This window comes from Poecilia latipinna, unplaced genomic scaffold (assembly GCF_001443285.1).
Source record: "Poecilia latipinna isolate Pla-1442-1.1 unplaced genomic scaffold, P_latipinna-1.0 Scaffold1640, whole genome shotgun sequence".
NCBI lineage: Eukaryota > Metazoa > Chordata > Actinopteri > Cyprinodontiformes > Poeciliidae > Poecilia > Poecilia latipinna.
In genome coordinates this window covers 122,563-137,813 of record NW_015114256.1, presented here as the reverse complement: position 1 = coordinate 137,813, position 15,251 = coordinate 122,563, and the positions used below count along the sequence as shown (strand labels likewise).

Below are 15,251 nucleotides of genomic sequence, written 5' to 3'. Positions count from 1 at the left end.
GGAACGGAATAGAACTTTCTTTGAGTTGGTAAAATATAATGTGTTTTTCACTATCAAGCCTCTATAAACTTTATATGGGCAGGAACTTGATTTTGGGCAAATGTCATGCCTTTAATAATAAAACCAAAACAAACGGAACCAATTAGTCAGAGGAATAAGCTGAGCTCTCGAAAACAGCGAGTGGGAAAGAGGGAGAGAGAGAGAGATGTGTGTGTGCGTGTGTGTGTGTGTGTGTGGAGGCTGAAAGTTTTGTCAGTAGGAACCAGAACCAGGCGCTCAGAGAGGAGTGGATGTATGTGGACGGATGGAGCGACGGGAGGTGTGAGAATAAATGCGCTCTTTCATTTCCAGCAGAGAAACCCGAAAGACACACATTCATGCGGACTCCGGCCCCGCGGGATTGAACAGCGAGAGTGGATCATGGATAGGAAGTCATCGGGAGAAGCAGACGCGTCGGTTCTGCTCCAAGTTTGAGCTGGAACAGTTTGGTCTTCAAAGACGCGCTGCGGGGTCCGGAGGGATGACGCTCACCGCCGCTGATTGATCGTTGAAGGTGTTGCACATTTGTTAAGGCTCACTGACTCTGAACTTTAGTCGGACGGGACAGGTGCACTCGCTCAATCTTTCTTTCTTTCTTTTTTTTCTTTTTTCTCCAGACTTGAAATATTAACAACTAAGACAAAAACAAAATCGCAAACAAGAATATCTTCATTGTATTTCTATCTTTAACAACCCGATAATTGGTCCGCAAATGAACCTGAGTCGAAATTTGGCGCTAACATGCAGAACTTTGTGAGTGGATTTGACGCATCTCCAGTGGAAAGAGAAAGCTGACTATGTGGTGGATACAGAAGCGCTGGAGCAGACCGGGGGAGACCGCTTTGTAAACAGAAGAGGAAAAAGAGGAGGAAGAAGTAGAAAAAAGAAAAACCGTACTAAAGGGACTGCTTTCATTCGGGCTTATAAATGGAGCTGCGCAAATACCTGTTGTGCCTGGAGTTTATTCTCCTTCTGAAAGGTAGGAGTTTCTCTCTGGGGTTTTGTGACATGCACATAATTACGATTTTTATATTTCTAAAGAATTTTCTTGAGGGTGACCAAATGATGATTTATTTAAGCTGCCAGCGCCTTTTAGTAAATTAGGGTATCATCATTTCAATATCTATTTCAGTAATTTATTCAAAGAATCATGTCACACATAGTGATATATTTATTAACCTCCAGGTGGGTAAATTGCAAAATGTAAATGATGAAGGTGTTGACTATTAGAGAATAATATAAATTGAAAGTTGAGTGGAAGGAAAAAGTCGTTTTGAGAATTTTAGGACAGATGTTACGTCTGGACTGCAGTGGGAGTCAGACTCTATAAGCCACCACACATCTTTTGGGGTACAAATTAAATTTCACTCCTGAATCAGAGCTGATGCAAGAAGAGTTTTACTGAGGAGGAAAAGGAGCGTCCATTTGCTCAGTGGTCCAAACCTCCTCTTTTCAGCTGTAAATACATTTGGATCCCATCTGGATGTAAAGGTCACAGGTTCTAGAGGAAGAGAGGAGAGGCACAAAATCAGAGCTGCTGGACGTCCAGCAGGAAGTCTCCACTCAAGTCCAAAGTCAGATCAGCTTCATAACCTTTAGCTCAGTCTTTCTCAAACTGTGGTTCCCGGACCACTGGTGGTCCGCGGGGTACCGCATGTAACCGAAAGCTTACTTGCAGTACCCCTATCAGAGGAAGCTCAGCTGTAGCTGCTGCTGGGTGTTGATGTGTCAGACACTCAGTGTCACTCAGTGTCTGACACATCAACACCCAGCAGCAGCTACAGCTGAACTTCCTCTGATCTCTGGTGGATTCCATTAGGAATCTCTATTGTTGTCTGCAGTCACAGACAATAAAATGTGGAACCTCATCTGTGACTCTGCTGTGTCTGTGTCAAAACCCTAAACATGAGCCTCCACTACCACATGAACAAGTCAGAGAAATAACAGTGACTTTCTAAGACACTTTGCTGCTTTTTGAAGAACAGCTACAAATTACTTGATAGCAACAAAATTCTTCATGTTTAACAAAAAAATGCAACAATCGTGAATCATTTAAAGAGTTGTTGGTGGCGCTATGATGGCTGAAATGGGTCACCAAATCAATTTCTGCTCAGTGCTTCATAACATCTGGAACTGAAGTTTGTAAAGAAAAGATAAGAGGCTGACCGTACTGATGGTCATTAACAGACAACCCGTGCCAATATCAGTGTCACACATGCCTCCCAGAGATCCTCTGATCTTTCTTTTCTGTGCCAGTGAACCACCAAGCAGACATTCCTCACATGGTTAATCATGGAAGAGAGCAGGCATGTGCAGAAAAACACCTGGACACACTCCATGTGTCCGATAGATCAAACATGCAAGGAAGCGAACGCCAGCCATCAAATTGTTTCTGGTTCAGAGTTTAATCTTTGGGACATAATTTATTTCGCCCTGCAACTTTGAGATGTGTCCTTGGTCCAACACTGCATCAAATGGCTGAATCACTTCCTCAGGATGCAGTCAGGTTCTCCACAGTCCTGCTAAGTATCTGATTATTTGATTCAGGTGTGTTGAAACATATAAAAGTTGCAGGACACCGGCCCCCGAAGGACTAGATTCGAGACATTATAGCTGCAAGGATTTATGTTTGTCCAAAAATGTTGCAGTTTCATCTCCTCTTACAACTGACTGACCGGAGCCGCCGCGAGACACGGCCTCTCCGGTCATATCAGCAGCTCCCATCTCTGAGACGTGAAGCCTGAAGTTCCTGTAATGAGGGTCTTGTGGCGTGTTCGTTTTCACCGTGAAGCGTGAACGTCAGCCGCCCTCCGCTGCTCGCGATTGCTGCAGCGGGGCAGTCTAGCACACCTCATTGAAGTGTTCCTGCTCAGCAGAAAGAACGCGAAGAAAAAGCCCATTGTTGTCTGCCTCGAGAAGTGTGCGATTGTGGTTCTGATAAGTGGTGGGTGAGCTGCTGTATTGAGCCACGCTTCCATGAAGCAGAGCAAGATCAACAGGCTGATTTTTCTTTTGTTTTTGTTAACTTTGCAAAGAGCTAATCCTCTGGATGCGGCAAGTGCTGAGCGTGCTGTGACGTTAACCTGTAAGATTAAAACGTTGGCATTTGCAGGAAGCCGTTGAGTAATTATAGCTGGGTGCTATGGGCCTGGAAATACCCCAAAAAAGATTGCAGAAACAATTACATATTTTAAGAAAAACACCAATAGTCAAGTTGAGCTTATCTCATTTAGCCACGTTAGCCGTTTAAATCCAGCATGAACAAGCCAAAGCATTTTCATCGCTTTGAACATTTGATTCGCCCTCTACAGTAGCTTGTGTAGCTGCAATGATGGTGTTCCTGCCTCTTTGTGTCATTCTGGAGCATGTAGGTGACTGAGTATGTGTGTAATGTTAATGGTTTTAGCAGAGCTGCCCCTGATGTGGACAGCAGGACTCCCATGTCTGTTATGCTTTACTGAGATGTCAAACACAGGTGTGTGTGTGTGTGTGCTTCTCCTGCTATCTGCTTGTTATTTTGCTGACTTTCATTCCCGCTCCCCACTCATCATCCACCCCCGGGTCCCCAGGAGAATGTGACAGAGATGGGAATAAAACACGATCAACATAATGGAGAGAAAATCTGGTGAAGAGAGGTGGAGGACGGGAAAACATAATGAGTCAGGTGAAGAGAGCTGAGACGCTCGCGAAGACACGTCACTGCAGGGTGTTTTCTAAGCTAGGGTTGCAGGATAACTAAGTGGAAAACGGGGATTGGGAGTCTTGTACAGAATTATGCAAATGTTTTAACCAGCTGTGCCTCCTGCAATGAGCCAGGCCAGGTTTTCTTGTAATCTTATGAAGTGTTTTGGTCATTTTGTTCTGCAGGATTTATGAAGGTTTTTCACAGTGCTTGTTGTTGTTTGGACTTTGACTGCTTTTATCTAATTTTGGCCCAGTTCTTGTTCTTGATCATGACAGTATGATTCACAAGGTGAAAAGCAGACACAAGAAAATGTCAAATGTGTGAGACCGACATCACAAGAACAAGTTCTGGTACGGTTGTCCTGATCCGAATGTCTCAGCCCACCCAAAGACTTTCACAACGCTGCAACCTCAGTCTTTCCCAGCAGCGACAAATATTTTGTCCCAAGAAGACTTTGGGAGAAGACTTTGTAAGATGGTTTACGTTCTTTCCCGTCTTATATGAGATAATTTCTTCCTCTGATTAGAGATTTTGTTTATCTGGAGCAGTTTGCTGCGTAGTGAAGCTCGCATTAGCATGTTTATTCTCTGATTTTATGTCACGTGTCGCTAACTGGGTGCATGACATATTTCAGTTACTTGTTAGCAGCCAAAACATTGTCGTCCTGTCTCATAAATTTCCTCTCTGCTTTGAGCAGCATAAAATTGAATGACTGCTGCTTTAGCTGCTCTCTGCATAACTATCTTTATAAGTGCAGAGGAGGCTCTGTGACAGACACAAGTCTGCTACATGCAGTGCAGTCTGTCTTTCTGTGAGAATGTCCCAATAAAAAGGTTAAAAACACTTGGATTGTTAGACAAACACAGATTTTTTTTTTTTGACTGGTAGAATTCTGCACCCAGCAGATAATGCAGATTTGCAAGCTTATATACATAAACATTAGTTAAAAAAAAAAAAAAACCATCCATACAGCTCACTAGCGGTTTAAAACTGACATTAAGATGCAGACAGTAAACAAACAACAGGAATGAGAAGTCAAGTTTAGTCAGGAGCTCCAGCAACACCTTGATCTGGGTCCAGGTATTCATCCAAGAATCTGGAAGTCACTTCTTTGTGAAATAGGATCAAATCTAGCAAAAGGCCAGAGAGATTCATCATCCTTCAGTTGGTCATCTACTTTGCTTTCTTTGAAAATCCCCATGTTGGTACTAAATACAGTTTTACATCTGCTTTACCTACACTATCTTTGATATGTCCCAAATATTTAGCTGAATAAAAGAAACCTGTAACAAACTGCCTAAAGACACATTAATGGTTGTGTGTTATATGCGCGCACACACACACACACACACACACACACGCACACGCACACGCACACGCACACGCACACACACACACACACACAATCTTAATTCTGGACTGAAAATGAGTTTAAACAATCCTTTAGGCTAAAGAAAAACTTTGAAAGCCCTTCAGGATGTCTGAAAAAGTTTGGGAAGCAACATTTGGCATGGTTTATATGGCATCTTTGTGTCGGTACCGTAGAATAAAGAAGACTGTGGCATCGGGTTCAGTTCGTTCCCGTTCTTTCCAATGACAACTGTTCACATCCAGCAGCAGTAGCACCCAGGGCTGAGTTTGTGGTTCAGGAAATCTGGACTTGGTTTTGGTTGATGTATGTTTGCCACCAGTTGTCATGACAATTAGTGGCCAAAAAGCTGCTGCTGGCACGGTGTCATCCAGTGTAAATGGATGCAGAGAAGAAAGGACAGAGCAAGACAAACGACAGTGCTGCTCTGCGAGAACAAGGGTAGAACGTCACAGGAAGCTTGCATGTCCTTATGCTCCTGTTGTAAAAGTGTGTGGAAAACTGAGAGCAGCTTTTTATAGCTTGTATGGGTGGCTGAATGAATCGAAAGGCAAAAGACAAAATCGTCAAAAATGGTTAGTGGAGACCAAATTTAAAACAGCGGTTTGTGCGACGTAATAAAACCCAGAAGTGTTTCACAGCGATGTTGGTGATATGGTTAAGTACAAATGGCGACCGAGCAAATAATTTCAAAGAAGCTTGGATTTTCAGAAAGAACACATGGAAGGAAGGACTTACAGTACATAAGGCATGTGTGAGCAATCAGACAATTCATAAATCTTATCTGATGCCGAATGTCTTCGGCAGTGATGTCTTCAGATCTGCAAAGGGAGCAGAGGAAAGGCTAAATGGGATTCGTCTCTAGTAAGGGAACTGGTCACAGATGCTGCCAAATGTTAAACACACATGTTCAGAAGTGACTTAATGCGACCTTTAGATAGAGAAAACACACTAAGAACATGCTTATGGTTTCACAGTTTGCTGGAGATTGACAGTGGCTCTGCAAGGACATAACACTTTTGGTATCAGTGTGAAAACCAACAGAGCTCCAGGTATCAGGTGGCGTGTGTGTTAAACAGCCGGCCACAATGCGTTTACAGAAATCTGCAATAACCTGTTGGAGTTAATAACTTAATAGGCAGTAAAGTTGAAGAGGAATGGATAAGTTTTTCCAATTGCATGTTCAGGCTAGAACGATGAAGAGTAGGATACATGTAGTGATATGACCTTGTACAATAAACTTCATAGCCTAAAAATATATAATTACCTTATAGAGAAAGTTAAAACAGTGATGGAGTCTCTGGGTATGAAGGCCCATCAATGTGGGGTGATTTTAAAGCGAATAGCATTTAACTAAATACGTTATAATACTAAATTATTATAACTTTATTAATGAATATTTCAGATTGCTTTTGCTGCAGTAAGAATAATGCAGTTACTTTACCGATTTCATCATCCTATCCTTATTTGTTTTAAATTATTGTTTAGTTATTGAGGTAGTGTTGTGAATCTCATACTGACTCTATCTTAATTTTACATCAGCAGTGCAACAAGAAGACATAAAAAGCAACCCCAGAACAACCAAAAAAAACTAACATAAATTAACAAAAATATTCTAAAAAGTTATTAAAAACATAATCCAAGAATCTTACCCTAAGCTTAAGCTTTTCTGTGATCACATTTTGCACTCAAATTACCCAAAAACTCAAAACATAAGTCCAAATTACCTTCATTAAAGCAACAAAAGTAAAACCCCCACAGATTTTGTTTTTCTCAAAGTTTAGAGCTGAACAAACAGACAGACTTTGTGACATCTTGAACTGTTTTTTTTTTTTTTTTTTTGTTTAGCTGAACATACATATGTTTCTAGCTATGAGTCCCCTGGTGAGCAAATCTGGACACGAGACAGAGAAGAAAATTTCACGCTCAATGAGGATACCAGAAAGTACATCTGCAAGTACAAAGTAGGTGGAAGAAACTGAATTCTGTGAGAAAAGCAGGAGCAGAGATGGATGAGAAACGCTGAACGTATCCAGTTTCCCCCCTCCCTAAACCAAGTGGAATCCCCCTCTGATTGGCCTGGACGAGGTAAATGTGTGTTTTGGTGGGAAAGTGCAGGCGGACCTGGTGCACAGACACCGCTCCAGTGATCCAGTCATGTTCAAATCACAGGGTGAGACTGAGGAAGCCTCTGCAGATGAACCAGGAGGCTGCAAAATTGCACACAAGGTCAAATGTATTTAGATAGCCTCTTTATTTTACGACACATTTAAGGTCCTACTGCTCAGGGCTACATTTATCGCAGCTTTAACTGGCTAATTGTCGACCGTCAAGACCGGAGGAGAGTTTTATTTTCAGGTTGAGCTAAAGATAATGTTCTACAAAACACTTTAATTTAGGAGAAAATGTGTAGGAAGAAATGCAGCGATGTCCAATGACATGCAAGTAAGATGAGCACGTGTGTTTCCTGGAACAGGATGTTTCAAACACACTCCCTGCACAGCCTCCTTCTAATTATATATGACGCTACTTTTGACTGAAAATGATGTTGTTCATCATGAAACCACATGGAAATGTCTTAATATCTAAATGATTTAGTGATACTGAGAAAACACACAGTTAAGCAGGTTGAGCAAAGTTAGCGGTTTTACTCAGCTTTGTGTTAAAAATGGCTAAAATATTAATAGGACCGTGCTAAAAATATTCACACCTCTTGAAACCTTCCTTATTTTATCACATTACTGCCAGAAATATTTGTTGGGGTTTTTGAAGATGTGGGTAGTAACTATTTATGTTGACTCTGATACATTTATTTGAGTAACACTTTGAAGAAAATGTACTTGTTTTGCATTAAGCTATTGTGTAATTATCTTATTTATTGGCATTAATTTCTAAGTGATGCATAATTGTAAAGTGGAAAGAAAATTTCAAATGCTTTTTAAATCTTTTACAAAAGGAAATCTGAAACGTGCGTTGTACTTTTTTTGTATTCTGAATCCTGTTCTCCTTCCCTTCATCCACTCATTCTTCTGGAAAACTGTTCAAACCAAGGAGGTTCATTTGCAGAGCAGCTGTGAACATTAACTATGAGATACTTACCACAAACTCTCAGATGGATTTAGGTCTGTACTTTGACTGGGCCAGTCATTCCTTGGTTGTATTCAGTTGTGATCAGGGTTAGACAGTAGATAGATGGAGCCAAATGTAATCATTACTTGATGTATTCAGATGCAAACTGCAGAAAAACTGGCTGGCTAATATTAGAATGATTGATGATGTTAATCAGTCTGTTATAAATGTCTACAGAGGAATTTCTGCTCACAACTTGAAGTTAGAACCGCTGCTGCGATCATATAGTTGTATTTACTTTAAGAGGTAAATACATAATTGACTAGTAGAAGCACATGGTAGGGTGAGTCATTGGATTTTGAAAAAAAAAAAAAAAAAAGAAAGAATTTCCCAAGCTTTCGGTATCACTCCTTCATTTACTATCCACCTGATTAACTTCTGATCGTGTGAAAACCAGGAACTTGTGTAACTTAAATGAGTGTGCTTCGATTTCGTCTCAGCAGCTCGGTGACCTGCCTCCCATCCTGCTGCTTTCTGTCCTCTGTGCGTCCTTCTCCCCTCTCCTACCAACTATGAAGGGCAGGCTTGTGTGTCAAAACAGGGAGCTTACTATGCTTCAAGGTTTTTCTAACCCACACCCTTCCCTGCTTTGCTTCACTCCTCCTCTCTCCTATCCTCCTTTCCTCTGTCACTTTTCATCACAAGATCTCCTTTTCCCTTGATCTTTTCCTTCTTTTCAGAGGAACCACTGTAAAATAATAATAATTAAAAAAAGAATAACTCCATGCTACACAACATCCCCAACCAGGTTTTGCATATTCTCCACTGATTTCTATGGTTTATTTTAAAGCAAAGAACATGTTGGCAAACACACTCAGGAGTGCGGCGATCCGCAGACCATTATCTTGTCAACGTCTTCTTCTGCATTTGGAAATAGAGAGAAAAGCACATCACTGCATAGATTTATAGAGCATGCAAAGTTAATGCAAAATCGCTACTGAAATGGATGGATGAATGGATGCTGCCTCTTCTCCACCGTGACAGCATTTCACATTTCCTTCTCTTTATTTCTGTAACAACATCTCTGTTGTTTCTTCCAGGGTTGTGTCGGTGTTTCAACATAGACGTGAAACATCCTCGCGTCTTCACCGGCCCGGAGGACGCCCAGTTTGGCTTCTCTGTCCTACAGCATGAAGCAGAAGGAGAGAAATCGTAAGTATCTGCGTTGGTGGAGGTGAATGTGAAGTAAGAACTACTTACATGATGGCGTGATAACATTTGGGTGCCTCTGCCGAAGGATGCTGGTTGGAGCTCCGTGGGATGGGCCGCCCAACAACAGGAAAGGAGACGTCTATAAATGTGTTGTGGGGGAGGAGAAAAACTCAAACTGTAGCAAAGTAAACCTCGGTGAGAGACAAAAAAAAAAGTAAAAGTTGAATGTCAGTACTAAAGCTGTATGTCCAGATGTTGAGTAGATGTTTTTATTTGTGTGCTTCAGGTGAAACTGCTCTTCGTAACGTTTCTAAAAACCTGAGGAACTCTCACCTGGGAATGACCCTCACACCGGACTCACCTGACGGATTTTTGGTACGTCTAATTTCTTTTTTAAATTCGTATGCTCATGGAAAACATCAATTAATGACGACACTTCAGATCAAATGAATGGGTTAAAATTAGAGATCCAAAGGCTGAGGTAAATAATATATGAATATATTTATGTGGATAGATGGATTTTCTGACATGATTAGGCATATTCGCTGTATGAAACAGCAGGGTGACACTTTATTTAAAGGGGTGTGCATAAGAGACTGTCATAAACACGACATAGCACATGTCATGAACATGAATGATTCTTCATAAGTGTTTATGACAAAGTGTCTTTTGGTAAATAATGACATTTCAAATGCAAAGGTGCCCTGAAAGTTGCATTAAAAGTTCATTAAAAGTGTCAACTTTGCATTATTCACTAAGTAATGACACATTTAATGCAAAGTACCATTACAGCTGGCGTTGAAATTAAACTAAAATGTCGACTTTGCATTAAAAGTGTCTTTATTTACCGAGTGACACTTCATGACAACAGTCATAAGCATTCATAAAGACTCCTTCATATTCATGACAGGTTATGTCATGTTTATGACACTGTCATGAAAAATCAGTTCTCAATAATTCATTTTGTATTACAGACAATGTGACAATATTAAGTAACGAAAATTGTTGCTGATTTTTCTTCTTCTTCTTCTTCTTCTTATTATTATTATTATTATTATTTGATACCATGTGTGGCAAATCTTGAAATTCGTCCAATTCTTAGTTTGTCTAATTTATTCAATTAATTAATTATTTAAGTTAGACTGGTCTGACTTGAACTACTATGTAGAAATAGTAATTAGACTGGTCACATAACATAGTTTATATAGCAAACCAACACAAAGTAGTGCATAATTACGAAATGGAAGAAATATAATCAGATGTTTTTGTTTGGTTTTTTTTGCCTATAGATAGCTCTATAGCTCATCTGACAAAATCAGTCAACATTTTTCCATGATAGATCTGACCTTGCTTAAAAAAAAAAAATCCCCATTGGACACAGGTGGCAGCATTATGCTGTGGGGATGGTTTTCTTCAGCAGGGAGAGAGAGATGCTGGTCAGAGTTAGGGAGAAGATAGATGGAGCTAAACATGGGAGAGTCCTGGACTGTAAAAGATTTGAGACTTGGCCAAAGGTTCATCTTCCAGCAGGAGAATGATTTTTCCAGAAATTTCAGCAAATCAGTGTAAACAATCATGAAACGTCAGACTTTTACTTCCAAGTATGTACCACTTTGGTCTGATCTAACACATAAAATCCCAGTAAAATACATCGAAGAAGTGATTTTAATGGCATAAAACGTGGAAAAAGTCCAAGAAAGTATAGTTTAGATAGTAGATAGTTTGAGTTTTAGTTAATAAACACTCGGATTAAAAAGCAGATTATCACCAACTGTTTAGTTTCCATCACATTCACTGATGGTCAGGGTTTATTCTGAAAAACAAGTCTCTCTCTAGTCTGGGCCTGGCTCTGCAGCTCTGATAATAACATTTTATTGTTGCTCTCTTGGCCTAATTTCTCCAGTCAAACACACTTTGCCCTTAACCAGGAGGCATTCGTGTGTGCTTGTGTTTTCTGCCAGGATTCTTGCTCTACTCCGGGCGCGGAGTCGTGTACAGTTCAGAAACGACTGCCAGCTCAGGCAGCTTTAATGCGAGCATATGTTTAACTGTGAGTGTGTGTGAGTGTGTGTATGTGTGTGAGAGAGTTTTTATGTTAACCCCAGTGGTCGGGTCTATAACAGGACTGGAATGCGTCTCCGGCCCTTCTGTAATGACAGACCTACCAAAAGCCATAGCACCTCTTTCACTTCGCTCCATCCTCTCCCTCCGTGGTTTCCTCCCATGATTCTCTCCATCTCATCCCTGCTGCCTGTCTGTGCGCCTGAGGAGAAGCCCATCCTTAATGACAGGGGAAGAAAAACCAGGATGTTTCTCTTTCTCTCGTTCTACCCCCTTTTTATCCCGTTTTCACCCCTCCCTCCTTTTGTCTCTTTGTAGCTGATTTTCCCTTTTAAGTCCTCGTTCTTCCTTCATTCTTTCCTCCAAGTATAAAAACCAACGAAACGGCGTTTGAAGACAGAAATATTTTTATAGGACGCCCCCCGCCCCACATTTAGCACAATCAGTTTTAAATTGCTGTGTTTCTCTTGGTTTCCAGCTCTGTTAAACCGCTCATGACAACAGTGACTGCCAGCATGCCAACAATGGTCTCCCTTCCTCTGTCTCCGCCTCATTTTCTGTCCTCAAAACCACACCATTGTACTTTTTTTCCATGACTTATTCCCCTTTATGGCTTGTTTTCTTTTATTCCTACTGTTTTCTTCTTGGTTATTTTTAAATGTGTGACACAGACCTATTTGTCTGAATTCTTTGAAGGCGACGAAATGACCACATCTTCTTCTGAGCAGAACGCAGATAAAGTTATGAGGTCCAGTGGCTCTGAATTCTCCTCACCTGTGGTACACATGTTGATTCATGTGTTTGTTTACGACCCTGACCGAGTGTGTGCCTCTCTTCGGCAGGCGTGTGCCCCTCTGTGGTCGCAGGAGTGTGGGACATCGATGTTCAGCACCGGCATCTGCGCCTCTGTTGGCGATGACTTGGAACCGAGAGGCACCATCGCTCCAACCGAGCAAAGTAATCACACATTTGTAGAAACACAGAAACAAAAAGGACTCATGCTTGAGTAGGGTTAGGAGGTTTTTAAGCTTGGTAAATGTAAATGTTTTTTATGTTAGTAAATCTTTTTGACTTCTGTGTTTTTATGAAGGTATCATACTTTTCTAATTTTAAGTTTTGATGTTATGAAAGCTGGCATTCTTATACTTTTGTGTAATATTTTAATCAAACTAATATTTATCTAACACAAAAAAACGAATGAACAAAACACTGCAAACAAATCTACCGAACAGAACTATAATAGTAATTTATTATTTTATATTCATCTCTAATCTGCAGTCAGATGCAGCTTCGCTTAGGGAGGTCAGAGATATTTTTGGGTTTTTGTGACACGCTCTCCTTATTTTAAATAATGCTGTTATGCCATATCTTCACACATGATTGGCCACAAGGCCACCATTCAAGAGCCACTGAGAGTGAGAGCTGAGCAGAGATTCTTTGATTCACTAAGAAGAATAATCTCTTAGTGCCGAGGCTCTTGGTTATGACCCATCACTAATATTAAGGCCTAAAATTGTGCCTTGCAATGATATCTTCATCTTTGCAACTTAATCTAATTTCGTCACGTTTCAACAACAAACTTCAACGTATTTTTCTATGATGATATGTGAACAATTGACAGAAAGCAGTAGATAATTTCAAAGTGAAAGAGAAAGCAAATGCAGCCAACAGCTTTCAGGAATAAGAAAGAATAAACTCAGGATTAATAAGACCATTAAGAAGGTGAGCTGTGACTCATTTGTTCAGCCAACAGCAGGTTTTCTACATTGAGCTCATCAACATTTTCTTTGCTTAGAGTTTTATAGAGAGACTATAAATAAATTTTATGCACAGTTAAAAAGTCCTAGCGACTCTTGTTGTCCCACGTTTTACGCCTAGTCCTCCCTTAGTCAGGAGGCAGTCGTGATTTCTGCCAGGAAAACACAAGAACACACAAATTTGTAGGTCAACAGCTGCGTGGGACTTGGCCACCTCCAGTTGTGATTCACAAATGACCAGAGGGAGCTTAGAGGCAAGTTTATGTTAGGAACCTTTATGAAATAGACTCAAGAAGAGCTTGGCCTGGACAACGATCTAAATTATCTACCACAGAGACAAAAACTCAATAAATCAGAGACATGGGGTGAGGCCAAACCACTAAGAGCCTTAAAAACCAAGCAATAAGATTTAGTTTAAAACCTATTCTAAAACAAATGGGCACCCAGTGGAGGGAGGACAATTTTGCAAAGTGACAGAATAGGGGAAAAAGTTCAAAGTGAATCAGCAGACTCTCTTGTGTGGCAGAGTGTCAGACCTTCATGGACATCGTGATCGTTGTGGACGGCTCGAACAGCATCTATCCCTGGTATGAAGTCCAGAACTTCCTCAGCAACATTCTCAGCAAGTTCCACATCAGCTCGGACCAGATGCAGGTACAAACTGCTCTCCGCAACGTTCCAGCAGCAACCGCCTGCAATTATTATGCACACTTGTAATGGAAACTTGTGGGTTTGAGTTTACGTCAAATAACACATCTCATGGACCCCTCTGCTGTTGCCAGGAGAGGGAACATTCTCGTCTCTTGAGTGAAAACATGCACCAAGTGAAATTACGGGCAGGTTTGGCAAATATGACCAGAATGAACTGCTGCAGTAACGTCACAAGACAAGAACCTTGGAGGTTTCTTTAGAAGAACAGGAATCAGAGGGGAGGGTGTGGGGACGTTACTCTGAAACGAATAACAAGAAGAGCGAGAGGGGGCTTGAGTTATGAAAAGGGAGGGTGGAGGGGGGGTATTGGGTAGCAGGCAGCATGAGGTGAAGAGGAAATACCTCTGGTTTTTGAATGAATTCAAAAATTCCCCAAGTGTGCTGTTTGCTTTAAGAACAGGGTTCGTACTTAAAGAGATAGTTCACTCCAGAAAACAAGAGCTTTAGACGATGTTTCAACCAACTGTGTGCAAGCCCAGCTACGGATATGTGGCGTTGCTGAAACACTTGTGTGTTTGCATTTTTTATTCAGGTTGGTATACTGCAGTACGCAGAAGTAGCAGTCCATGAGTGGTCTCTGAAGGACTACCAGACCACACAGGAGGTGGTGGAGGCCGCCAAGAACATCAGCCGACAGGAGGGACGAGAGACACGCACTGCATACGCCATCCAAATGGCCTGGTAGGCTTATTAGTTACTGACCATAGATAATTCTCCTACAACATGGGAAAGATTTGGCAGGAAACTGTCTGCTTGTTTGGATTTTGATGCAACATTCTCTGAGGTTTCTCTATAAAAATAACATGCCGTGGAGTTTCTTCTTGTAATAATATTTAAGTTGCTAGAACTGTTTGCCTACTCTCTTTGTTCTCCAAGGTGCCATTGATTAGACAATAACCAAACCATGTTGCTTTATGCTGCATCCTGTTAGAATCTGTAAAGTGAATGTATCAGACATAAACATAAAGTGTGACCCTTTATAACAGGGGTCCCCAAACTACGGCCCGCGGGCCGGATCCGGCCCGCCACGTCATTTGGTCCGGCCCCCTGAACAATGCCGGATCCGGCCCGCCTGCTCATACCAGAGAGCATTCAGTGTTTTTTTTCATATATTGTATTTTCCGGTTTATATGTGGATTTTTCTTCAACCACCAGGGGGCTTTTGAGCAAATGTGAAACTTACTTTCCCTCAATGGAATATATACTCGTCAGTCACCGTTTCACTCACGGTTTTTTCCATTTGCATTCTGGGTAAAAATCTATCCAAAAGTGTCGTCGTCTTCCCCCCCCCCCCCCCCCCCCCCCCACCAAAAGATTAAAAAAAAGAAACCGCGATTTACAGATTTTT

At 41.2% G+C, this 15,251-nt stretch overlaps 1 protein-coding gene across 2 annotated transcripts in view; it reads left to right on the top strand.

Moving 5' to 3' along the window:
- Nucleotides 1-243: 243 nt before the first annotated feature.
- The window catches only part of itga10 (integrin, alpha 10), a 39,969-nt gene continuing 24,961 nt past the window's right edge, over nucleotides 244-15,251 (top strand). The window contains exons 1-8 of one of the 2 annotated variants that reach the window (XM_015059600.1): nucleotides 244-553; nucleotides 657-1,018; nucleotides 9,263-9,374; nucleotides 9,460-9,569; nucleotides 9,661-9,749; nucleotides 12,278-12,392; nucleotides 13,719-13,846; nucleotides 14,436-14,584. In XM_015059600.1, the coding sequence (XP_014915086.1) occupies nucleotides 967-1,018; nucleotides 9,263-9,374; nucleotides 9,460-9,569; nucleotides 9,661-9,749; nucleotides 12,278-12,392; nucleotides 13,719-13,846; nucleotides 14,436-14,584 (755 nt within the window). In that variant the 5' untranslated portion in view covers nucleotides 244-553; nucleotides 657-966. Of the gene's footprint in view, nucleotides 1,019-9,262; nucleotides 9,375-9,459; nucleotides 9,570-9,660; nucleotides 9,750-12,277; nucleotides 12,393-13,718; nucleotides 13,847-14,435; nucleotides 14,585-15,251 lie in introns of both variants that reach the window. The other variant, XM_015059599.1, reaches the window with a different exon arrangement.